Source organism: Protopterus annectens, chromosome 12.part0, assembly GCF_019279795.1.
Source record: "Protopterus annectens isolate FY-2018-M chromosome 12.part0, PAN1.0, whole genome shotgun sequence".
Taxonomy (NCBI): domain Eukaryota; kingdom Metazoa; phylum Chordata; order Ceratodontiformes; family Protopteridae; genus Protopterus; species Protopterus annectens.
The window spans coordinates 22,980,619-23,008,075 of record NC_056746.1 but is presented as its reverse complement, the minus strand read 5'-3'; the positions used below and the strand labels follow the sequence as shown (position 1 = coordinate 23,008,075).

Below are 27,457 nucleotides of genomic sequence, written 5' to 3'. Positions count from 1 at the left end.
GCAGATATCCTAGTACCTACCTATGAACCTATAAAGTATATATATATATATATATATATATATATATATATATATATATATATATATATATATAGAAAGCTTGTGAAGAAACTATTACTCTAGTTTTGTTTTACTTGGACCGCTTGTCTGTGTACTTAATAAAGGATTTTCTACTGGAAACAGACTGTCTGCTTTGCTTGGATTACTTTTGAATACTTAGTAATTCTGTACAATTATATATATATATATATATATATATATATATATATATATATATTTTTTTTTTTTTTTTTTTTCTTCTTTGACTTGAGTTTAAGTTTGCTACTTCTACTGCTTTTATCTGATCTGATTAATATACAGTGATTAACTAGAGATATATGAACTGAAAATCTTCCACACAGAGAAGTTTCTTACACTGTTTTGTTTTTGGACCCACCACACTTGTTTAGTGGGTTGTTTTGAGACTTTGGGGATACCACAGAGATTACTTGTTTTTCTTGGTTAGATAGAGCAGACACAAACATGGCAGAGCTAAGCTGTTTTGTTCTGGGATTGAACAGCTGACCTGTTTTGAAGTAGTACCTAGTCTTCTAAATCTGTTTTAAAGCACTGATTCTGTTTGCAACTGTCATTGTATACCAAAGGTGTAAGGAGAGTCTTGCCACTATACTCACCGAAAGGAAAACCAAGTGGAAGAAAATGAGCAGACGGGCAGAGAGGATCATATTAGCAAAAGAAAATATCAGTCCAAGAGTTGAAGGACTTACCAAATCAAGCTTTTCTGCCTTTAGCCGCACGTGAGGATCCAATGCAACTTTTTGGTTGCCTGCAGTTATAATGTTCTGAATGGCTGTTGAAGCTGGTGCTGAAAACACAACCACAAAATATAAATGTATATGTAACACTATTGTAGAATACATGAGAGGAAAAGGCAGCACATGCTATGTTATAATTTAATATAAGGGTCTTATTTATTAACTTGAATGCAGTGTTGAAATTTGTATTGAATAAAAGACTTAGTTCAAGTCTAGTAATCCTTATGTAAATCCCTATGAGACTACGAATTGTTATCAAGATATTAGCCTCCCTGCAGAAGGAACAATATGTCTATCTATTCTGTATGCAGTTATAAAGACTCAGTTATCCATCCCTTCCCCACTCTGCATCTGTCCTATCCAGTTTAGTTCCCAATATACAGTCCAGTAATCCATTTCAATTATCTAGCATACCCTCAGGCAAAAATAGCTTTCTTTAGTCTAAGTTAAACTATGACAATACTATGTCAAAGTATGCCATCTCCTCAACTCCATTTATCCTTAAGTTTTATGCCCTCTCCTCACCTCCATTTCTCCTTAAGTTCAACCCTCCCAATCCTCTTTGAATATTTTATGGATGTAGGTTTTGCCCTTTCAATCCTTTAAAGTATCTATCTTAGAGACGACATACTGCTTATAATTGCTCCACACTCTTAATCACCATAACTACATTTTTGGATACTATCTAATATTGTTTAATCTCTTTCTTTACATGGTCTCAAACAAACAAGCAAACCAAAAAGCAGTACTTTGGACAGGACTAATGATCTGCACAATGTTAATGAACATTTTGTCTCTGGAATCCATCCATTTTAGTATAAGCTGCATCTTTCTAGTCTTGGCTACAGCTTTTCCACATTCACTCACTCTGTCTGACAATCTAATGTTTCAGTAACCTCTTTCTAGGACATTTTTTGTTATCACATTGTGCAAGCTCCACCCTTCATAAGCAATTATTTGTTCCCTGAATATTATAACCCTGATGTATCACATTATATTTATCCAAACTAAAACTCAGTTACTATCTTTCTGCTCATTTAAATTCTTGTTCTTGATCCCTTCTGCTCTATTCCTTTCCTCTTCCACTGATTTCACCTTTTTATCCTCTGCATACGTTAATCTGTTCTCAGTACATGTAGCCAATGAAATGAGCACATTAAATTACACTGGACATTACACTTACACCTGCGGACAGTAGTTGCTTTCTCTTCCCTGATAAGTAGCCTTCATTGCCACCATCTTTGGCCTCCCCTCCAAACACCCAAATACTTCTCTACAACCTTATTATTCAGTCACCCTTACCAAATCTTTTAAAGGGCAACCCCAAATGCTAGTGTAATTATCCTTATCTGATAATTACTTTTCCTCAAAATAATAATTAAATGTAGTAAAATACCAGAGACCCTTCAATATATTTGTTTCTCCATTTTTACTTTCTTCTGCCACAAAACCCAAAGGTCCTACAACTTTTTTTTTATTAAATTTTGCCTTATTTCAGAAAGTAAATAATTTCTTCCTCTGTGCCTTAAACTTGACAACACACTTTCTGTAGTCTGCATGCTAAGTCACTGCCCACGATTTCACACCACGAGTCTGTTTCTTAGGCAGGTTAGTAAATTATTATGAAGCATACAACATGGTTAAAGTAAAGCTCTCTAACAAAGAGTTAGTTGTTGGAGAGATCTTAATACACTGGACAGGAATTAATCATATTGTAACACTACACAAACAAATGGGTGCTAAGTACTTTCATTTCGCTCAAAGAAGTAGTGCTTTTATCCCTGTAACTGTTGAAAATTAATGGAAGAATGGAAACCACAAACAGATGTTCAGATATATCTGCTCTGACTTTTGTCGGTATTCACCTAATACCTATTCTTTACAAAGACATATCTTACCCTTTACAGCTAATTTAACTTGTATAGCCAAGTCTTTTGTAAATACAGTGTAAAATACCTCATCTAATGCTTCCAACAAATTCTGTACAAACTGTGCAAGTTGTTTTTTTTTTTTTGCCTTTGCTGAAACTTTAACTATGTATCTGTACCATAACTCGTTACCTAAATTTATGTTGAAACTGTATAAATTTTTGAACTGTTGAAATCTTAAGTTTGTATCTATATAATAACCTTTACCTGAATAGTTGTACTAATGTAACTTCTTGGAGCTTATTTCACTGCGACTCTACTGAAAATGAACATGCATCCAGTTAGACCATCCCAGTCAACAAATGTAAAATAAAAAAAAATAAAATAAAACGTTCACCTTCCTTACCAACGTTTTGAAGTGGTAACTACCACAGGTGAATGAGCTAAGCTGTCGCATGTGTTTGCCACCTTTGTCACCCAAACAAGAATATGAAATGTAGGGGGGGGTCTGAAAAGTGGCTAAGGCAAACATTTGAAGGCTTAATAAAACCTTGCAGTTTATCTATTTAATACTGAAAAACTAAAGGCACCATAATTATTTTAGCACTGATAGTTATCAGAGTTCAAGGTAGTTTAACTAAAAAATAACAGTGACACTGCTTTCTGATACAGAATTGTCAATGTGCCTAAATGCAAAAAAAAAAAGAAAAAAAGTAATGGATATTTCTAAGATGTGTCATATTATGGAGAAGCAAAAACTGCAATATCGAACAAGACAACATGTCTGATAAATGATTGTGACATGTTTACAATCCACTCAAAATCATCTAGGGTAAAAACAAGAATGAACAGTGATTCTGATGCATTACTACAGCACAAAATAGCAAGATTTGTTGAAAAAGAGGTCAATGTTCAGTTTCTGGGTGGAGTTTTCCTTTAATTTAACTTGAAATCTTCTGTGGAAAGCCTTCTGAATTGCCTTGTTAATAATTAAAATATCTTAAAAGATGTGTAATGGGATATATTTATTCAAGTTAGGACAGATTGAATAGACTTTTTCTGCTACCAAACCATGCTAGCTTGAGTATTGTACAGTGTTATTTTTAAAAAACAGTGCCACTCACTCCCAAATAATCTTCCAATCAGTCTTTGAGCTGTTGAAGTCATGGTCACAGGTTTGTTGTGCCTGTTTCTTCCTTTATAAAGGAAGAATCACTTCTACTACTATTTCTCCATTATGTAATGTTCTGATGAATACCTTCATCAGGAGACCTGCCAGTATCCTTGATAACTGATAAGAACTTTGGTTGGTTCACTGTTTACTTCATGTTTGTCTTCCTTTAGCTTGACAAGCTCTTATTATGTTCCTTTAACCTCAGTAGAACTAGCCTTACAATACTTCTGCACATCCTCTGTTGGAGCGCTACTTTTTTGCTGTCTTATAAGCAAAGAACTAAATGACTTGTCATCTTTCAAGTCCAACTCCTCACTGACATTTAACTAGCTCTGTTCTACCTTTTTGTTTTCTAATCCACCTTGAAACATGTTTTTAAATGTTTTGTTTCCACCCTATCATTTTTGTCATTTTCCCGCTTTGACTTTAGTGGTTTAATTTCACTTTCTAGCCTTTATGTAATGTATTCTTTTCACTTCTCATCACATCTTTCAATATCTGTATATCTCTTCCTTCTCTCCAGATGGCTCCATGTCTATTCTGTGAAGTTAAATGGTCTTTTCTTTTTTCCGTTTTCTCCTCATCTTTTCCCATTGCACCTTTAACAACGTCTCTTATCCCTGTCAACAGCTGACCAACCAGTTCATTTCCCTCTATTGCCCTAGCTGTTTGCACATCATTTTCCTAGGTTTTCACTTACCTATAGTTTCACACAGAGATATAGTGCACTGTTCAACCCTACATCCACTATCAAGCCTCAATTCTGACCTTTCTATATACCATAAACCAGCTACTGTAATGTTCTACAGTCTCATGGTATTAGCCCATGGGTCTATATTTTAATGTCGACATGTTAAAATGTCGACTCTGAATTGTTCGACACGAAAATGTCGAACTCCAAGTTTACCGAATGGCCAAACACCAATGTCACACAAAAACAAATATATTTAAGTGGGGGGCTTCACTCCCCACACACCCCAACATGGGGGACTGTGCCCCCCACACACACCCTTACTAAATATTCTAACTGCGAGACTGCACTACAGTCAGGGAAAGGACAAGTGTAAGAGAATGGCCAACCGATTTCTTTCCGTTGGAATGAAATCAGTGATTTGGCCTTTCAGTAAACTTGGAGTTCGACATTTTCATGTTGAACAATTCAGAGTCGACATTTTAACATGTCAGCATTATAATATAGACCCTAGCCCATATGTCTGTAATGCTTGTGTATCAATATCCCCTAGACCTGAAATTCATTCATGCACTTACATGTTATTTCCAGACTGCTAACATTTCTTTGAATAGCTCTCCATTCTCCTTTATTATTTCCATAGTCCCTCCTTCTCACTCTTTCTTTACAAAAGCTATTTTTAAAACTGTATTTCTCTCCACTGGCCTCTTACCCTCCTCTTCCTTTTAAAGCGTTACAAATTACTCAATACCATGAAGTAACTAAAACGGCATTGAGAATGTTATGCTGATTCAGAATTAAATCATCATACGCATACTCATAAGTAATAATTCATGACAGGATGCAAAGTTTTAAATTCATTAAATAGCCAAGTGAGTTGATGTAAGACGTAAGATTCTTTAATAAAAATATCGAGCATGAAAATTAGTGTTATAATTCTGGTATCCACACTAGGGGCTCTTTTGTAAATCAAAGAAAAAGAGAATACATCTTGTGAAAAGAGCATTTCTCATTCAGTAAAGACACTGTATGTTGGACTCAGCTATTGAATTTCCATTAAGGCAGAAACAACAATGAAGTAGTAGTCTAAAATAATAACCAGATCTCTCAACCTAACCATATCTCTCAACCTAGCCTGATTTTGAAAAATGTCCCTGATGTTTTGCATCACATTTTCCTTCTTCTTAGTGACATTTTTGATTTTGTGGAAAATCATAGAGGATTACTAGGGATTACAGTCAGTAAGGGCAGACATTAGAGCTTCATAATTCTTATTCTATGAAACATGCAAGATGATGTCAAACCTGTTCTATTACATTTTTAAGTGAATTTTAGTAATATTTAAAAATTGTCACTGATTTTGGGCCATTGTCCCCATGTCCCCATTAGTTTTGGCTTTGTCTAGAATTTTTAAAATTGTACCACCATACTCGTGCACTAATTATACCCCCACCCTTACCCCTGCCTTTAACCCTACACATTAGGATACTAAACTCCCAGTTCATAACAATACCACTATTCAAATTATGTTTATCACTTAGTGATAGTTTTTTCATTCTTTTTTAGTTTAACTAATTGGAAAAGTAAACTGTTTTACTTTTTGATCGGTTTATTCTTTCTATGATATAGATTCTAAGGAAAGGTAAGCAAGATTGTTTTTTAATATTAAATGAGTTTTGAGATTTGTATGCATGATCATTAAAATAAAGTAATACCGATTTTATATAAATATATATATATATATATATATATATATATATATATATATATATATATATATATATATATCTATATACATATATACATACCAACAATACCAATATATCTATCTATCTATATATATATATATATATATATATATATATATGAGTCTACCTGATAACACCAACACGCCAAAACACTGACAACGAAATAACCGACACGAAAAAAACGATGAAATTTCACATGCCCGACAAACCAAAATCCCGACAATCAACAAAACAAATACCCTTCCCGAAAAACACACACACAACACAAGCACACCAAAAACCCTACAAACACTAAACTAAACCTTACATACACAACTATCTAAGCACTAACCTTAACCCAAACTCTAACCCTAATGTCCGTCACTATCGCACACTTACCTTACCCACACCCTAACCCTAACACACTTATTCTGCCCCTAACCCTCAAGTCTGTCACTATCGCACACTTACCTTACCCGCACCCTAACCCTAACTCACTTAACCTGCCCCTAAACCTAAAGTCCGTTACTATCGCACACTTACCTGACCCACACCCTACCCTAACGTCCGTCACTATCACACACTTACCTTACCCACACCCTGACCCTAACGTCCATCCCTATCACACACTTACCTTAACATGTTGGTGTTCTCAGCATTGGGATTCTTAACTGTCGGTCCTCTCCATTGTCGATCTTCCGGTGTTGGTGCTCTCGTCATCGGCGTTGTGCACTTTCGGCTACTTCAGGTAGACCCATATATATATATATATATATATATATATATATATATATATATATGTGTATGTGTATGTGTGTGTGTGTGTGTGTGTGTGTGTGTGTGTGTGTGTGTGTGTGTGTGTGTGTGTGTGTGTGCATGGGTCTACTTTGATTCACTGAAAAATCATTTCACTGAATTTCAATTCACCTTCAAAAAAATTGCTGAAAGCTCAAATCACTGAAAACTCATTTCACTGAATCACATTTCACTGAAAGTAAGTACTGTTGGGCAAATAAAACATATATGTTCTTTCCCGACTGTAGTGTGATCCTGGAGTTCGTATATATAGTTAGGGTGTGTGTGGGGGCACAGCCCCCACATTGGGGGGGTTGTGGGGGCGTAGCCCCTCACCAACTTAGCTTTTATATTTATGAATCTCATTTCACTGAAAGCTAACAAAATAAAACCAAAAGTAGGTGGGAGGCTAGGCCCCCCCACACCACCCAATGTGGGGACTGTGCCCCCATACCCCCTTAATTATATATACTAACTCCAGGATCACACTACTGTGGGGAAAAGGGCATATATGTTTTATTTGCCCAACAGTACTTACATTGTAATTACAGTGAAATGTGATTCAGTGAAATGAGTTTTCAGTGATTTGAGCTTTCAGCGATTTTTTTGAAGGTGAATTGAAATTCAGTGAAATGATTTTTCAGTGAATCAAAATAGACTAGTATCAAGTAATCAGTTACTTAGCAACCATAATTGTCTGCGTGTCTATTGGATGGGGTGGCTTAAGGGAACAGTATCTTTGTATTTAGTTCATGGTATTTTAGTTGTTGAATATGATCTGAAGAAGCAAAAGTGGTTTTGCAAAAGTGCTCATCATTTTTGTTAAAGTCTTGGCTTGCTTTATTCACTCACTGGGTTTCTGCTGCGGTTTCTGTTGTTTTTCTATTGAATTTTTAGCATCGAGCAGTTTATTGCAGAGGATTTACTTTCTCATTTTGACTGCTGATTAGTAAGGAAATATTTTCTGTTGAATGAGTTCTAAGTTATAGGTAGATTTAGTAGGGAAATGTGATGTATTTCACTATGTAAATCAGAGCAAACAAACAGCTGAAGGTGCAAACTGTCTTCTTTTAATAAAAATAATGAAAGAAATAAAACAGAGATAAGCACTTTCGTACTTGACACAGTACATCTTCAGATCAAATTAAAACACAGTTCAACTCCCTTTTTATAGAGTTTAATGATACAGATCACGTGACTTCAATAATGGTTTAATAGGAATGAACTCATTTAACCATTTCCCTCTAATTGCTTGTAAGATTGTCTTTCGTTTTGTTTCTAAGCTTTCTGTCCATGTTCTTCTATCACCTCCCCTATAACCAACATGATAAATTTCCAACACCATAAACTTAAATCAATAATTATTACCTGCTAAGCTGACATGCTTAGACAAAGCGCTATCTTGCTTACTAATACTGTATAAATGTTCTCTTATCCGATCTCTTAAGCAACGGTTGGTTTTTCCTACATAAAACATTTTAGACAGTTCACAAGAAACTAAATAAACTATGTTCCAGGTACCACAATCAGTACAGAAATCAAATTCAAAAATCTTGTCTGTGTCAGGATGTGTAAAAAAATCATCGCTGCAAATATATTTACACATATTACAGTGATGACAAGAAAAAGTACCTTTTTTACTAGTATATGACTTCTCCTTAAAACCAGAGTATGTCAAAGGCTTACAGCAGAGCATTTTTTTGATAACGTTATGATTTTTAAAAGTAAAACAGGGCTGTATGCCCAACAGTTCCTACATTTCTCATTGGACAGTAAAATTCTCCAATGTTTCTTAATAATCTGATAGAGAACTAGTATCATTAGAGTAAGTGACACACATTCTAAGACGTTGTGATGAATTATTGTCCATGTTACGTTCGTAACTACTAGTATTATCAAAATATGGTCTGGTACGTGTGTCCCTAAGAGATATAGCTTCATGTTTCACTATGTTTTCATTTAGTTTGGAAGACTTTTCAGTTTGAGTAGTTGTAAAGGTTGCTTTTTTGGATGTACATGGTTACCCGGTGATAGGAAAGATTACACATTTGGTTGTTTTATGTTGGTATTCTGGGTGTCAGATTTGTGATTGTCGGTGATTTGGTAGTTGGTGGTGTGACTTGTCAGTATTGCGAAAAGTCATTTTTTTCGTCTTGGTCTTTTAGGTGTCATCTACTGGTATTTTGTTCATGTAAAGTAGACCCATGTGTATATATATTGTCAGTATTGCGAAAAGTCATTTTTCTCGTCTTGGTCTTTTAGGTGTCGTCTACTGGTATTTTGTTCATGTAAAGTAGACCCATGTGTGTGTATATATATATATATATATATATAGAGAGAGAGAGAGAGAGAGAGGGGTTGCAAGGCCAGTTAGCCTAGTGCTAACCTATGAACTAACCTAACCTATGAAGATAAAATGATTCTACCATCGACTGTTTCTCAGTCGATGGTAAGATAATTATAATCACGAACAACAAATTACTACACAGGTATGGCAAGGTGCAAGGCCAAAGCACAAAATGTCAAAAACCAAAAACAAATGCCCAGCACTCCATATCAGCATATAATCTATTTATTGTGAAAAGGCACAAACCGGTTTCGACAAGTTCTTGCCTTTTTCAGTGTAGTTCAATCCAAAAAATATCACAATACGTGTTTAAATAGCAAACTAATTAACTATGCTCTGCCTCCACATAAATTAATTACAAAACATCATTAAGCCCTGGAGAAAACAATGCCGTCAATCTAATAATACAAGTATGTTCTTCTTTATTATTTAAAATTTCATGCAATCCCAGTTTATTCTGCTTATGAAGACAAATCCTGTCTTTTTCTATAAAGCTAAACCATGTAGTAGGGTGTTTAAATATGTGTTAATATAAAGCACTGGAAACTCTATGGTTTCTAATATCACTTAGATGTTCAAAATGTGGGTTTTAAACTACCTAAAAGTCTGGCCAACATAAAAAGCTGAACAAGTACACATCACTAAATAAATTAACCATTCTGAGCTGCAAATACTAAAGCATTGACTATCAAAAACATGTGCAGTATTGCAAGAGGTGAATTGTTTGGTTCTCATGACTTTATTGCATGCAGAACAATGCCCACAGGGTTGACAGCCCACCAATAACCTTCATTCCATCGCTTGTTGTGTCCCAATATCTAAATTAAAAACTTTTTATAATGATTAAGATAATTTCCTATGGCTTTACCTCATCTATATGAAAATCAACAATGCGAGGGAATTTTTTCAGATAATTTATTATCTGATAAAAAAAAGTCCCAGTATTTATCAAATGTTTAAAGATGAAATATTACTGCCAAAAGTAGTGACCAATCGTAACCTGCCATCTTGAACCTTATTAGTGACATATTATAACAATTGTGTTCTATCAATATTTTTGACTGAATTATATTAGTTTATCAAAGGTTACCTTTATGTCACCATGTTTACAACCCCTGAAACAAAAATCTTTAAAGAGATCTTTTTCTTACTGTATCAATTCCTCCTTACATATTCTCCGAACCCTCAAAACTTGTGACTTTGGTATATTTCTAATAATATGTGCTGGATGATAGCTTGTAGCATCTAAAAGTGTATTAAATTGAAAATGTTTTCTAAATACTGTGGTAGATAAGATACCATCACTATTCTTGGAAACTAGAACATCAAAAAAAGGAATTTTATCAAAATGAAATGTTCTATTAAACTGTATAAGGAGGACTTCAATGCAGAGGTGTACACCAATGCCCTGTATAACCACTTAAGCAGTTGTATAGCATTGGCTGTACTTGACCATATTAAAACTATGTTGTGTGCTTTTTTTTCAATTATTACTGAATCCCAGAAGAAAACTGGCAGTAGGACCTAGAGGACTGAGGGGAGAGTCAGTGGGGATATGAAGGGGTCATTCTGTACAGGGAGGGGAGGGGGAGAAGGAAGGGACACAAGTAACATAGTATGGATATGAATTATTCTCCGAATCCCCTAAAGTATGTTTCTAGAGACAGTTATGTAGAGCCACTGAATGACAACCATAATTGGTGCTGGAGAATGAATCCAGAGTCATTCAAGAGGACACAGGACAAGTGGAAAAAGGGAGACAGAGAAGGTAGGGATGGAAAGGAACTAAACGCTAAGGCACTTAAAAAGGCAGAGTAGATAAGCATATTGACTGCTTCTGCCATTAGGCAAGTATAATGTATTATTTTTCTACTATTTGTGGAACAGAATAGTTCTGCATGAAATATTAATTGTATGACAGGAAAATGATGTTGCAAACATGAGTGATTGTGTATGTATGGAAAACAATGAAGCAATAACAAAGTTAATAACAGTCTTTACCTGACACTGTAAGCTCTGGAGGACATATGTCTGGGGACGGAGATGGCACAGTCACTTGTTCATGTCTTGTCTAGGAAAAGGGACAACACAGTGTTTCAGAACCTCACAATATTCCATAATATTTGATATATCAGTTTTATACTTTTTTTTTTACAAAGTTCTGACATTGTAGCATGCAAACACTAATAAAAATCTCATTAGAAAGTTTTCTTCAGTTAGATAATGTATCAAAAAATATGTTTGAGCACATATTTTATTTTTCTTTAAATTTATACATGCAGTGATTTAATCCAGATATGATTCCTGGCACTTATACCAGCTTACTCACAAGAAAACCAGATGCTGTCTTCATGGGTACTATATAAATACATGATTGTATATTTATTTATTTATTTGCTTATGTATGTATGTATGTGTTTGTTATTTACTGTGTGAGGCAGGCAGATACAAGACTCTTTTTGGACACTTACTGGGCCACAGTACAATACAAAATAAAACATTGTAAGACAAGGATACAAAACAATAGGCAAAATGCATAACTTAACCAAATGACAGTAACAAACACAACAGTAGTATTCATAATATCAAATGCAATTCCAGTTATGTATATCACACTGTAGGTCAATTTGAAGCAAGCCAAGTGTGCTTGTTTAATATACATATATGTATATATTCAGAGAGAGAGAGAGCAGTGGTGTGGCAAGGGTGGGGTAAATCTGATTGCCATTATGTCTGTACACAAAGCGAGTTTTTGTGCTGCTGCTGGTAAAGAGGGGTGTGCCTAGGATGGTGTGTTTGCTTCAGACTGCTGTTTTTTTTTTTTTGATCTTCCAAAGAAGAGCTGTAATCAGAGAATTTCCTTTTTTTATTGCTCTTCACTATAAGCAAGGGGGCAGGATGCTAGTTCAGGGACTTGCACAGGTGCTGGGTGAGCCAGATTGAGAGAGGGGGAAAGAGAGAGAAAGAAGGGGGGAAGAGAGACAGAGACGGAGAGAGCGAATATATCAACAACCACGATCCAAGAAGCATGCAAGTAAGCTGTATATGTATTAACATTCACAGACTTGGTTTATTAGCTAATGTTTTCATCTAGAAAACAGCACGGGACTTAATCAGACTAATATTTATTAGTCTGATAAAGTCCTTTGTTGTTTGTTGCATGAAAGCTTCATAGACTTAAATGAGCTATAAACAATTCATACTGCTTCACATTACTTGACCAAAATGCTAAAAATGATTAAATATTACATTATGATTTCTTGTCATACTTTACTTCGCCATCAACAAATTTTATAAAATGTGCAAAGGTCTGTACACCGAAATGCCAAAATGGAATTGTTTTAATATAATTTATGTATCGTAGACAATTAAAGTTTTCACTTTACCTATATTACCTGATATTGCTACATATATGTTTTTTGACAGTAATATAAGTAAATATATGAAACACATACACAATTTAAAGGTTTATCTCTGTATAGCCCATTAAAGTTTCATAAATATGTTCTGTATTTCTTAAAAGGATACTTGATTTGAAACCTAAGTAACAATACTTTGTCTTATAGAAAGCTGAAAATAATACATGATTATATAAATTTTGAAATCTTATGTGAGACGTATGAAATGTTTTCATCTCTGATATAGAGAAATGAAAGAGATATATAAGATGATATTTTAAATTTCATGTAACATTAATAGACTGTACCCCATCTCCTACTATGTTCATAGACATCAAGCAAAACTAATTCAGAAATAAATAAATAGTTGGTTTTGTTAAATCAATTCCTCTTGTTATTCTGAAATTTTGAACCTTGAAGTTAACATAGTTATCAGGAGGTGTGGTAGGCAGAGACCCCTACATAGGGTGTGCAGTGGCAGATTTAGGCATGGGATCAGGGGCACACACCGGCCCCTTTTTAGACTTTTTTTTTTTAAATTGCATGTCTTACAGAGAATCCTGTCAACAATGCGCCTAATACTGTACATCAGAGATGTGATTGGAGGTTGCAGTCAGATGACTTTTCTTTAAAACGATCTTCCAATTGCATCTCCATTGTAATTTAGGCACGTTGGTGACAGCTGTGATATTGTGAGTAAAAATTTTATTTACTTTGCATCAGACTATTCAAGACAGTTTAAAACCAGAAAAAAGACTTTGAAACTGCTCTTCCAGTGTGAGGGAGTGATCTGCATTGAGGTAATTTGTTAATTTTCATTGAAGTACCAATTATTTTCAAGGCGCCAAAGAAGCGGTACAGTTGAGAGAGTGCTGCATTTGGTGCGCTTACAGCATAAATTATCATGCAGAGTCTTCATTGGTAAATGTTAATAATAACTAACTTTATTAACATAGCGAGTCTTTTCACTTCCAGACTTCAGATGCACAAAATGTGTCATTTCCTTTAATGCTTTCACCAGTTTAGTAAAACACTATTCTCGCTAATGCTGAAATATGCAGAAAGACACGATGCCTGAATAGTATCCATTAGGACAGCACTTAAACTGCAACACACTGTTGAGTACACTGTTTAAACGGTGGTGCCCTTTGTGGATCTTGCTTATGTTGCCATGACATTTTTTTATAGATGGCACTAGCATTTCCTTGATAAATTACTCAAATTCCGAGGAAGGGAATCTGTTTTTCTGCTATCAAATTTAAGGTAGTTAACAGCAATAATAATAAGTTTGACCAAAATGTGAGCAATGCAGTTGATGGTGGTGTTTATGCGCATTCTTTAAAAAGTAAAGACAGCAAGTTGTTTTTGAGTCAGCACTGCAAACACAGCGTGATTGACATAGGATTGTTTGTTCCATAATTACTTTGTTTGCTGTGTTTTGTCAAGTGTGCTGTGCAGCTATGAAATGATTGGCATGCGATGAGAAGCCCTCCACACACTTTTTAATGTTTTTAATTACAGTAGATATGCTAGGTGCAGCTGTTTTCCCAGTTGCAGTCATGGTCATGCTGGGTTGAGTTACAAAGTCTGGTGGTGTGCCGGATGGCTGAACTATGTTATTAGTATGGTACTTGTTTTACCGTGACTTTGTGTTGGAATTTCTGGCACAGCAAGGTTCTGTAGCAGGATGAGACTCGAAGGCTCACCATTAGGATTCTTTTTGGATAGCTTTAGTGCAATGGTGGTGGTTTTGATTTTAGTAAGTTAAGTCACACTGCAGATTTTAGAGAATGAAAACAAACGTTTAACAAATGTGCACCATCTGCATTTGTTTTTCTCTTTTTCCTATAGCGCCTGTCAGCCTGTGGTTATATACCAATGAGACACAGTTCTGTGCAGTTTAAAAGAAGTTTTCTTGGCCCATTTACTTTGGACAGTATTTTCCCTGGGGAGGAGGGGGCCACCTCCACAGTATGTGTTACTCTGATATTTGCATATGAATATCCCCTTTTGTTGATGGGATTGCATCTGAAACTTTTCACGCTTGGTTTTGTGCTTTTGTGAGTTGTGTACAGAGCCAGCAGAAGGAGCTCTTGCTGGGACTGGCATGCTCCCTCTGGATGGGAAGCCCTTGAGATTTTCTGTTGGTGCATGTGACTCGGTTATATATGCTTCCCAACTCCCTGTGCAGATCTAACAATCCAGGACAGGGTGTGGACACGAAGGGTGTACTTCAGCCATGTGTGTGTGTCTGTGATCTGTGTGGGTGAAACTCAGACCAGTTCTTCAGAGCTGGGGGGTGTTAACACCTGTTCTGATTTTCCCTGGCATTTCACGTATGCAGGCACCATAGTGGGGGAAGAAACAGTTCATAATGGCTGACAGTTTTTAATAGAGCACATCCTCTTGTAACTTCCACAACTATATTGTTAGCTGCTTCGTGACTTCCAGCAGTACACAAACAAAACTTAAGGCACAGACTTTTAAATCTTAGAAAAAAAAACTTCTTGCAACACTCATTTTGTTTTAGTAAGAAATGTTCAGATTTGGGGCACAAGACAGCAAGGAGTAGTTGTAATAAATAAACGTGATTTGGACAGGTGATTTCAGAACTGTTGATCTACAGTCATTAAAAGCTAAGGTTTTGTGCTAGATCTTCAAAAGATGGACAGGTATTTTATCACTGGTCTCCCCTAAGATCTTTGACATTTTCTGGCTTGCAGGGAGGATGGCACAGCAAAGTTCTTTAGTACCCTTACAATTGTAATTTAACCAGTTCAGTTAACTGTCCTACAACCCTTTACTGCAAAAGCATGGGTCAGAATGATACTTCATCATTTGCACTTTCCATTATTTTAGTAAATTATTTGTATAGGTTACTTTATTTTTTTACTGCACAAGGAAATAAATATATTCATATTGATAAGAGTATGTCTACCAGCTGCAGGCAGATGGTAACAAACTTCTTTCATCCAACAGAATCCTTCCTTCTCCATTTGCATGCAGCATGCATTTTGAACAAAGGATTTAACCAGATCACTGTTCTCAGGTGAGCAAAATAAATAAATAAAAGAAAATGTGCCGAGAGGCATGACTGAATGCCAAGGTAAAAAAAACTGACACCCAGAATCTCTGACCTGGAAAACCAAATAAAGTACAAACAAAACTTCTAACATGTATAGTTTCATTAATGTGCCCAGAACTGACGCTTTCTGCAACCGCTAATGAGTTACATCATTGTGATTTGCAGTATCGTTTTTTTTTTTTGTTTGTTTGTTTTGTTTTGGTGTGGGTAATTAACCAGTTCACAAAAAAAGATGTTTTGTTCTGTGGCTGACGGCAGGCATTGAGTTTATCTTATAAAAGGCACATATGTTTTAAGTGGTATTATGTAGCCATTTTTTGTCCAGTAGAAATACCTACTGAGTTCTGGCATCACCTTTGCTATTATAGATGTATTACCACTTTATAACCACAGTTTAAAACTGAAATTGTCTTATGTAAAGCTGGATCAGATGGGTCTTTGCTGTCATATTACAGCCACCAGAGTCCCCCCCCCCTCCCCCGGGATGTTGGTGCCTCCCCTCTGCTTAAAATACCGTTACACAAAACCTTCTAGACATTTTATCACTTTCTTTCCTCCTAGCTTTCAAACTTCCACAAGGATACCATCTCCCATTCTATTAATCTTGCTGATATTATGATAGTCCACACATTTCTATAGTACCACTATCTTTGTTACAAATCTGAAATGTCAATTGTGGAGCAAAGCTTTTGCAAACTTACGTGACCCATTAACCCACTGTCATTTCCTTCAGTCGTACATAAAAAAAGTTCCTCCTTTCTCTATAGAAAAGTTATATTTTCATCAAAGAATGTTTTGTCATTGTTAAAATCTGCAAGCAAACACACACTTTCCTTACTCTCTAGATGAAGCAGTCAATGATTCCACATTTTAAGAACCGTTACAGGTTAAGCACCCCAACAATGAAAGCTTTACATTCAGTTGCAGAATTTCAACTGTCCAGACAAGAAGCAAATACTCAAATAGGCCATCACGTGTGCTCTAAAAGTCTTCCCTAGGCAGCATCATCATGTTTTTTCCCGCTGTAATACGAGATTGTCATAGGAATTTGGAGAGAAAGTTTGGTGTTGTCTAAAGTATATTACCCCAATTACACAATATTTTAGTTTGTCTGCATTGTTATACAAACAAATTTGGTTGTAGTGAGCATAGGTAAGGCCATTCTTATGTTTGTTCTATACTTGTAGTTGATGGGTATGTGAGACAAATAACCACTAATTAACATGTCATATGACCTTTTCTTTTTTTAGTTATAATAAAGCCATGAGTTAGATATATTGTTCACAATCTGATGAAGTCCATTGGACAAAAGCTCTCACTGTGAAGTTATTTTTTTGTTTTTCAAGTATGTTATTAAAATTATTTTTGTGCCTTTTATTTCTTGTAATGGCATTTTGGGTATTTATCACTGTGCTGGGATTGTTTAACTTTATCATGCACATTACTAGAAATGTAATTTCCAGTTGGTGACTGTTTACATAGCAGGGTGTAAAGAAACCATGTTTAGGCTTCAGCAGACCCAGGATCAATTTGTGAGGCAAGGTACTATTCAAACGAGTTGTGCAGGGATGTGGTGTGAGTGGGTCACATGATGTAGATATACCCATCTCAGGTGAGGGAAGGAGCTAGATACCACAGCACATTTGCTACTTGTCAGACAGATAAGCACTGGCTCATGTGTAGACCATGTGTAGGAGAAGACTTGGCCTATTAAGCAATGTAAAATCACTGTGGGCAAGACAGTTGTATGGGAGCACAAACCTGCAAGCTGTTAGCATAGAACCTGCTACAGCAGTACCGTCCCTAGTCACCTGAGGGTGTGAAATGCAAGGCATGCAAACATTTGTCAAGCAGATGATAGGACCGACACCCCAGCAGAGCTAACCCACAGTCCCTTGACCTGGGGACAATTAAGTTTCCTTTCCTGGACTGCTCCCCTGAGGGGCAACCCCTGGTCAGCTGGATAAGCTGGACCAACAGTTCATAGGGTAACAGTAGGTAAGCAAGATATAGAAAAATAATCACTTGCATAGACAGTGTGGGAGTGGGTATTAGTGGCAGATTTAGGCATGGGTGCAGGGGCATTACTACAGTTTATGCTAGAAGGCACATTAACATCTTCTATACATTATAAGTGAGCGCAAGTGATCATACACTCTAGTTTTTCTCTTTAATGTAATCAACAAGAACTGCTCTTTTATTGATACCTGTGTTCGGCTTCTTTTTAAACTTAAAAAAAATTAATTTCCCATTAAATTATGTGTACCAGCATTAAAATTGTGAACAACATTGAAATGCAATGCCATTTTCTCTGACTTTGAAACTGCTAATTTACACCCTTAGAAATTGATCTAATGGATGCAGAAGCACGAGGATGCATTCATAACGTCAACACAAATGAAATTCTACCAAAATGAGTCAACTTAAAATCAGTTTGCAGTTCTGAATGAGCCTATGTCATACCAGTAACAACTGGCTGGCCAAAATCTTGAGGTAGAAATCCAGTTTCACTTAGGAACCAAAGGAAAACACACACACACACACACACACACACACACACACACACACACACACACACACACACACACACACACACACACACACACACACACTTTGTTTTTCTTTCAGCTTCTCACATTAGGGGTTGCCATAGTGGATCATCTGTTTCCATTTCTTCCTGTCCTCTGCATCTTGCTCCATCACACCAACCACCTGCATGTCCTCTCTCACCACAACCATAAACCTTATCTTAGGCTCTTAACTGGCAGCTCCATCCTTAGCATCCTTCTCCCAATATACCCAGCATCCCTCCTCAGCACATGTCCAAACCAGCATAAACTTGCCTTGCTGGCTTTGACTCCAAACATCCAACCTGAGCTGACCCTCTAATATACTCATTTCTAATCCTGTCCATAGTTGTCACACCCAATCCAAATCTTACCATCTTTAACTCTCCCACCTCCAGCTCTGACTCTGTCTTTTTGTCATTGCCACTGTCTCCAACCCACATAACATAGCTGGTCTCACTACCCTCTTGTACACCTTCCCTTTCACTCTTACTGGTACCCGTCTATCACAAATCACTCCTGACACTCTTCTCCACACAGTCCACCCTGGCTGCACACTCTCCTTCACCTCTCTTCCACACTCACCATTACTCTGAACTGTTGGTCCCAAGTATTTAAACTCATCCACCTTCACCACCTCTAGTCCCTGAATCCTCACCATTCCTCTACCCTCCCCCTCATTCATACACATATATTCTGTCTTAGTCCTGTTGACCTTCATTCCTCTCCTCTCTAGAGCATATCTCCACCTGTCCATGGTCTCTTCAACCTGTTCTGTACTCTCGCTACAAATCACAATGTCATCCACAAACATCACAGTCCACGGGAACTCCTGCCTGACCTCGTCTGTCAACCTGACCATCACCACTGCAAATAAGAAAGGGCTCAGAGCTGATTCTTGATGTAATCCCACCTCTACCTTGAACAGATCCATCACTCCTACTGCAGACCTCACCACTGTCACACTGTCCTACATATCCTGTAACACTTTTACATACTTCTCTGCCACTCCCGACTTTCTCATACAATACCACAACTCCTCTCTAGGCACCTTGTCATATGCTTTCTCTAAGTCCACAAAGACACAATGCAACTCCTTCTGACCTTCTCTATACTTCTCCATCAACACCCTCATATCAAACATCACATCTGTAGTGCTCTTTCCTGGTATGAAACCATACTGCTACTCAGTAATCACTACACACACACACACACACACACACACACACACACACACACACACACACACACACACACACACACACACACACACACACACACACTCATTAAATCCTGGTAGTAAATGATGTTGTGCTGAAAGAGGAATTTCTTGCTGTCATGTCATAGCTTATGTCAGATTAACAAAAATTTTATACAAACAATGACAATTTGTGAAAGTTTAGCAAAAACAATTGTGTGTGCAAAGTACAATATACATCAACAATTATAGAAAGACTGTGACTGCAGTATTATCACAGTAAGTAATATTTCCTACCCATAGCATTGCTATTTGTACATTTTAATATCTGTCCTTGCTTACAAAATATTTACAGTTGTTTTCCCTATGCCTTTTAAGTTTATTTCTCCAGAAACCACTGTGTAATGCAAGAATGTCTGTAGGCTGACAGAAGTGTGTCAGGCTCTCCTACGACACGTTAACCGATATGGGTTCACTCAGACCATATCCTCCCTCACCAGGTTTAATAAACCTAATAGCAAAGAGAGTACCCTAGACTGGATACTTATCAATGGCCATGCTCAAATGTACAAGTCTGTGACTCTGCCCGATGGCATAGGTGACCACTATCTCACATACATTATTAAGCTCAAGGTGGACAACCCCCACCAGCCCACCTATAAAACAATAAGAAACAAACGGAACTTTAACCTCAACAATTTCCAAAATGAGCTCAAGGCTTGCATCTGGTCAGTTCTAAAACAACCTCCACTGGATGAAGCAGTCGGTCACTTCAATACGAAATTCCTTACCATCCTTGATTTCCATGCCCCTCCCCCACTCTGTTAAAACAAAAACAAATAAAGCACCACGGCTTTCAAAAGAAACCAAATCCAAAATCATACTAAGAAACAAAGTCTGGGCCACTTGCCGTTTAAGTAAAGCCCCACCTGACCAACTTAAATATCGACAGCTAAGGAATAACACCAAAAAATCCATTACTCTAGATAAAAAAAATACTACTGCCAGCTGCAACAGAAACATCATAACAAACCACAAAAGTTTTGGGCAGGAATTAACAAACTCCTGCACTCAGGCCTAACCTCTACCCCAACCCCCTCAGTGTCTAACCACAATTCTCCAGAGGACATTGCAAATTCCTTCAATAGCTTCTTCAGTGATATCCTTTAGCTTTCAACCAGCTCCCACTCCACTTATCAAAGCCTTAATTAAGAAACTAAAGCCTACCACCCTAGCTGCTGACCTCCTCCCTGCAGAGTATTTGCAAAAAGCTGCAGATGCCATTGTATACCCTATCTCAATATTGATTAATAAATCCATTTCCGAAGCAACCATCCCCTCAGTCTAGAAAATATCCCATGTTATAACCCTCCATAAAGGAGGCAGCTCCATTGAACTATCAATCTTCAGACCCATAGCTATTTTATCTCCACTAGCTAAAATTCTAGAGAAATGTGTCCAAAAACAGCTTATGCACCATCTAATTCAGAACAAGCTACTAGCCGACTCTCAGCACGGCTTTAGGCCACACCACAGTACCACCTCAGCACTCCTCTCTTTCTCTAATATCATTAACCACAAATGCAACAACAACATACTATCCTCAGCACTATTTATTGATCTTTCCAAGGCTTTCGACATGGTTAACCACCAATTATTCATCCAAACTCTGAAGACCTTCTGCTTAGACCATCTTTCTCTCCAATGGTTTTAATCTTACCCATCTGGAAGACAACAAGCAGTCCTTTGGCAGGGAAAGCTATCAACCTATCTACCCATCACCCTAGGAGTCCCCCAGGGCTCTTATAGGACACTTACTATTCTCTGTCTTTATTAATGACCTCCACTCTATCATCCCAAATGTTACCTGCATTCAATATGCAGATAATTCCACCTTAATCTGCTCTGCTACCTCCCTAACAAATCTTCTGACATTAACCCAGAATACTTTCAATACCATTGAAAACTGGCTTACAAATCACTGTCTGACCTCAAACCCTAATAAAACTAAACTGCTTCTTTTCTCCCCCACTAATAGGTCCTCCCCTCCTTTCTTCACCATAAAATCTAATAACGGCACTATCATCTCCACAGAAGCTCAAATCAAACTCCTGGGAGTTATAGTAGATAGTAACCTAAAATGTGATTTGCATATCAATCAAACTATCAATACCATTAACAAAAAACTTGGCTCCCTTTACAAGATCAAACCTTTCCTTACGCCTCTTGCAAGAACTGCTATTGCCCACTCTAACCTACTTTCTGCTCTTCTCTATGCCTCTCCTCTACTCACTAACCTGAACAAAAGCAATGTTAGCAAGCTATCCTGCTGCTACAGCCACATAGCTAGATTTGCCACAGGCTCATCATTGTCAAAACCTAAATCTCCTAGGACGGCTCAAATTACCCGCCTTATTGCAGTTCAACCAGCTCATAGTTGCACATAAAGTCCTCAATCATTCTGATAATACACCTGCACTCATAAACATCATTAGCCCCTATAGTAACCTCAGGCTACTTTGATCATCCAACAGGCTACACGCCCTAACATTCAAATCCAACAACTCAGCCAGGGATGCTCTGGAATGTACTTCCTGCAGACCTTACCCTGGAACTCTCACTTTATCTATTCAAAAAAAGTCTTAAAAAATATTTTATATCTCACTGGCAATGCCCCTGCCCTAAACCTGACTAGTAACATCTCCACAACTAAACCTCTATACCAGAACTGTACTATTAAATCTACTTATCTTGTCTTATGGTTCAAATGAACAAATGCAAATTTTGCTTGCTAAACCACTGTGTAACCTGTGTGAGCTAGGCATTTACTATTACTATTACTAGAGAACTATCTGTGTATTATGTTTTAAGTATTGTCTTGATAACTTTGTGTACTGTCGTTTGGAGCTTTTCTCCCCGGGCCTCCGCTGAAAATGGAAATGCATCCAGTCGGATTATCCTGGTCAACAAATGTAAAATAAATAATAAATAAATAAGTGTGACATTCCTTTCTGCATAGAGGTTAATGAGTTATGTATTCTGCATATTCTTACAGTTACCACAGATAGTTAAATTAATGGGGAAAATGTAGTGTCAGAGCACAATTCATTTCTAGGACTGACTAAGATAACCGTAGTATACCACCCACAGACAGAAACAGTTTTGTAAAGTAATTGCAACATGGCAAAGCAGAAAACAGATCATGCATTCATTTGTGAAGTGTTTCACATGCATTCTTTCTTCAGTATAATGAACACGTGTTGTGGCCATTGCTTAGGTCAGTAGTACTTGACATTGTTTTATTTTGTACATTAGATAGAGAAGCAGTTACTTAGTACTTAACTTTGCTTTATTTTCTACATTAGATACAGAAGTAGTTAATTCTTGCATTGAAATGAGCTGCAGTATGTCAGGAAAAGGTGCTGCCATGTCTTCAGGAGCCAAGTGAGAACTACAACAGTCTCTTTTCAAATTTTTCAGAAAAACACGGGGAAGGTTCAGTCTCTGAGGGTAAGTCATTGTGGGTGAGAGTAGCACCAAAGTACAATATATAGGATAATGTCCAATTCTCTGGATGATTATGTTAGTTCAGATATGTACGACACTTTATTTCCTGTGGTAAAATATTTGTCTAAGATTTTGTGAATTAGGGTGTTCATAACTTTTACTGATTCAGTTTTGAAAGGAAATCGGGTAATGAATGGAAAATTAACCGAAAGGTACTGTAAGTGTGGCTTGTTTATATATTAAGGAAGGAGCTCATGTGTGAGATGAAACACCTTAGTAGTCCTTGTTGTGTACTTTATAGGTTCATAGGTTCATAGGTTCATACTAGGCTATCTGCCCTGGGGCAATTATAAGCCTAGCCCGATTCTGCATGGCTTACGCCGCCCCTTGATTTGAGTATACTGTGCCCTTTTTAAGGTTTAGTTTACTGTGCCTCTGTCTAATAGTGACACGGGAGTAATCCCTTTCTTTGTAGGTTTGCAGGCATCCAGTGTACAGATTGCATTTTCCTGTGATTTTTTTCTTGTTAGTGGCTCCACTGAAGAGCATATACAGAAACAAAAAGTTTTTTCTGTATATAGTCTTCAGTGGAGGCAAATGTAGTTGCATTTTATTTTGTTGTTCTGTTAGGGAAGTTATCACCTCTTGAAACTTGTTTTCATTATTTTAAACCAGCAGTCAGAGAGTCATGTGTGCTTGATAACACAGAAAACACAGTTAATGAATGTAGTGCCATCAAAGAAGTCAGTCAAGGTAGCACTATCACTGAAGTAAGCAGCTCAAGAGATAACCTAGAAAGTGAGAGAAGTACCATAAGTGTAGTCAGTTATGTCAGTAAGAAGTATTCAGATGGGCCTAGTTTATAAGTCTGGTTTCTGGCTTGGATCAGCCTTTGTATACACATTAAAGCCAAGGTAAAGCCATCTCAGCTGTAGTCAGTGAAAGCATTTTATTTTTCAAATCCACTTAGAGCAGTACCAGAAATATATACTTCCAGTATAATATTATAATCTGCCATAAAATGGCTCTTACAGAGTCTTACAGAACTATACCAAACCCGTGTCTCAGCTCTGGCTTGGCTGTCAGTGAAAACATCTTGGCTTGACCAGTGTATTAAATATGACTTATTAACTGTTCACCCAATAAATGCGCAGTCAAATTAAATCATAGTTCTGAAATTATAATTATCTGCTCTAATATTCTGGTCAGTATTAGGTTGGCACTATCAGCAAAAATTCCTCTTCATGATCATATTTTTATACATAAAGAAAATCAGTTTGACTTAACTCTGATGACCATACTATATACATAAACACAATAAGCGTCACTTACTTTGGTGACCATATTATATGCATTAACACAATAAGTATCACTTAACTCCAATGAATGCATTATATACATAAACATAATAACTGTCACTTAACTCTGGTGACCATATAATATACATAAACACAATATGTGTCACCTCTGGTGACCAAGTTATACTCAGAAACACAATAAATGTCATTAAACTCCAGTGACCGTAATATATACATAAACATAATAAGTGCCACTTATCTCCAGTGACTATATTATATACATATACATGGGCTGTGGTGTAGTTCCTGTGTTGTCCATTACCTTACTTGGATAGAGGGAAGTTTCTTTGCTCACCAGTGGGCGTGGGGAGCCTTGAACAGCCTACCTGTCCCTGTAGGAAGTGACCTCAGCACAATAAGCTGTAGTAATTGGTTGTTTTGGACCATTTCTAGCTCTTTTGTAGTTCACTGTTTAAAATCCGCCTCTGGGCATTTTTTTCTGACTATACTACTCGGACAAGCTCCTTGTGGGTCTGCAGAGTGGTCCTAGCAGCAGGGAACTCAGAAAAGCGACCACTTTCTGGATTTAAGTATCTTTGCTTTTTTTCACTTGAATTAGCTTCTGTAGCTTACCCTGAACTAGCTTGAACTGTTTTTTAACTGTTTGCTGCATTATTTTAAAATCTGCACTTAAAGTTACATTTTAGTCGAATTTGATTGAAAGTTTGTTGCTTGTTTGTTTAATTTAACTGTGGAGGCTGCCCACTAAAGTGTGCTAGCCTGTGTAACTAATTTATCACTGTTCCTACATTTTCTGTGTGTTTCTACCAAAAAAAACAAAAAACAAAAAAATAATCCTTGTTTTCCCGCCTTCCTCGACTAGTTTAGACCAGATTACAGGCATTGCTGTATTCTGGGCTGTGGTGTAGTTCCTGTGTTGTCCATTACGTTACTTGGATAGAGGGAAGTTTCTTTGCTCACCAGTGGGAGTAGGGAGCCTTGAGCAGCCTACCTGTCCCTGTAGGAAGTGACCTCAGCACAAGAAGCTGTAGTAATTGGTTGTTTTGGACCATTTCTAGCTCGTTTGTAGTTCACTGTTTAAAATCCGCCTCTGGGTGTTTTTTTCTGGCTATACTACTCAGACAAGCTCCTCGTGGGTCTGCAGAGTGGTCCTAGCAGCAGGGAACTCAGAAAAGCAACCACTTTCTGGATTTAAGTATCTTTGCTTTTTTTCACTTGAATTAGCTTCTGTAGCTTACCCTGAACTAGCTTGAACTGTTTTTTAACTGTTTGCTGCATTATTTTAAAATCTGCACTTAAAGTTACATTTTAGTCGAATTTGATTGAAAGTTTGTTGTTTGTTTGTTTAATTTAACTGTGGAGGCTGCCCACTAAAGTGTGCTAGCCTGTGTAACTAATTTATCACTGTTCCTGCATTTTCTGTGTGTTTCTACCAAAAAACAAAAAAACAAAAAAATAATCCTTGTTTTCCCGCCTTCCTCGACTAGTTTAGACCAGTTTACAGGCATTGCTGTATTCTGGGCTGTGGTGTAGTTCCTGTGTTGCCCATTACCTTACTTGGATAGAGGGAAGTTTCTTTGCTCACCAGTGGGAGTGGGGAGCCTTGAGCAGCCTACCTGTCCCTGTAGGAAGTGACCTCAGCACAAGAAGCTGTAGTAATTGGTTGTTTTGGACCATTTCTAGCTCATTTGTAGTTCACTGTTTAAAATCTGCCTCTGGGCATTTTTTTCTGGCTATACTACTCAGACAAGCTCCTCGTGGGTCTGCAGAGTGGTCCTAGCAGCAGGGAACTCAGAAAAGCGACCACTTTCTGGATTTAAGTATCTTTGCTTTTTTTTCACTTGAATTAGCTTCTGTAGCTTACCCTGAACTAGCTTGAACTGTTTTTAACTGTTTGCTGCATTATTTTAAAATCTGCACTTAAAGTTACATTTTAGTCGAATTTGATCGAAAGTTTGTTGTTTGTTTGTTTGTTTAATTTAACTGTGGAGGCTGCCCACTAAAGTGTGCTAGCCTGTGTAACTAATTTATCACTGTTCCTGCATTTTCTGTGTGTTTCTACCAAAAAAACTAAAAAACAAAAAAATAATCCTTGTTTTCCTGCCTTCCTCGACTAGTTTAGACCAGTTTACAGGCATTGCTGTATTCTGGGCTGTGGTGTAGTTCCTGTGTTGTCCATTACCTTACTTGGATAGAGGGAAGTTTCTTTGCTCACCAGTGGGAGTGGGGAGCCTTGAGCAGCCTACCTGTCCCTGTAGGAAGTGACCTCAGCACAAGAAGCTGTAGTAATTGGTTGTTTTGGACCATTTCTAGCTCTTTTGTAGTTCACTGTTTAAAATCCGCGTTTGCACGGCTTTATGCGGTTGTGCTTATAGCGCAGCGGTTAAACAAGGTTAAACTTTTTCTGGCTCCGCCAAGTCTGCTCTTCAAATTTTCCCTTAAGGAAGCTCTACTCTTAGTATAACCAGGCTACTTACTATATTATAAGCCTAGCACTTGTTCTCAGTACTTCTCTACTAAGTAAGCACTCTCGTACTAAGTAAAGCACTACATCTACTTACCACCCCTGTGAATATCCACTTCCCTTAAAGGTACAGCACTCCCTTATACAGTTCTAGCATGTCGAGTGGTAGATTACTGGCATCGTCTCCAGTTCAGCTGGTCAATCTGGATATCTTGAGACAATGCTACAATTGTCTCATGTACACAGACAACCCTCTCCTCCTCCCAACAAACACAAATACATGTGAGAGATGCAACTATATAGCCAAACTGGAGGCTGAACTCTCTCAACTCAGGGCTGGCATGACCAGACAGGAGGAGATGGCAACCACACACACAACAATCCCAGTCCCACATAGACCTACCACAACTGCAAACCAAACACATAAAAACACAAAGACATACTCGGAGGCTCTAATAAAAAACTTACCAAAACAACAGAGGCTCCCAAAGCAGACACCCAA

General features: G+C 37.3%; 1 protein-coding gene across 1 annotated transcript in view; it reads right to left on the bottom strand.

Moving 5' to 3' along the window:
• The window catches only part of LOC122816340 (syntaxin-binding protein 4-like), an 869,603-nt gene that overhangs the window by 336,598 nt on the left and 505,548 nt on the right, over positions 1–27,457 (bottom strand). Inside the window, exons 11-12 of the mRNA XM_044089066.1 lie at positions 11,419–11,488; positions 768–865 (exon numbers count right to left, since the gene is read on the bottom strand). Of these exons, the coding sequence (XP_043945001.1) occupies positions 768–865; positions 11,419–11,488 (168 nt within the window). The remainder of the gene's footprint in view (positions 1–767; positions 866–11,418; positions 11,489–27,457) is intronic.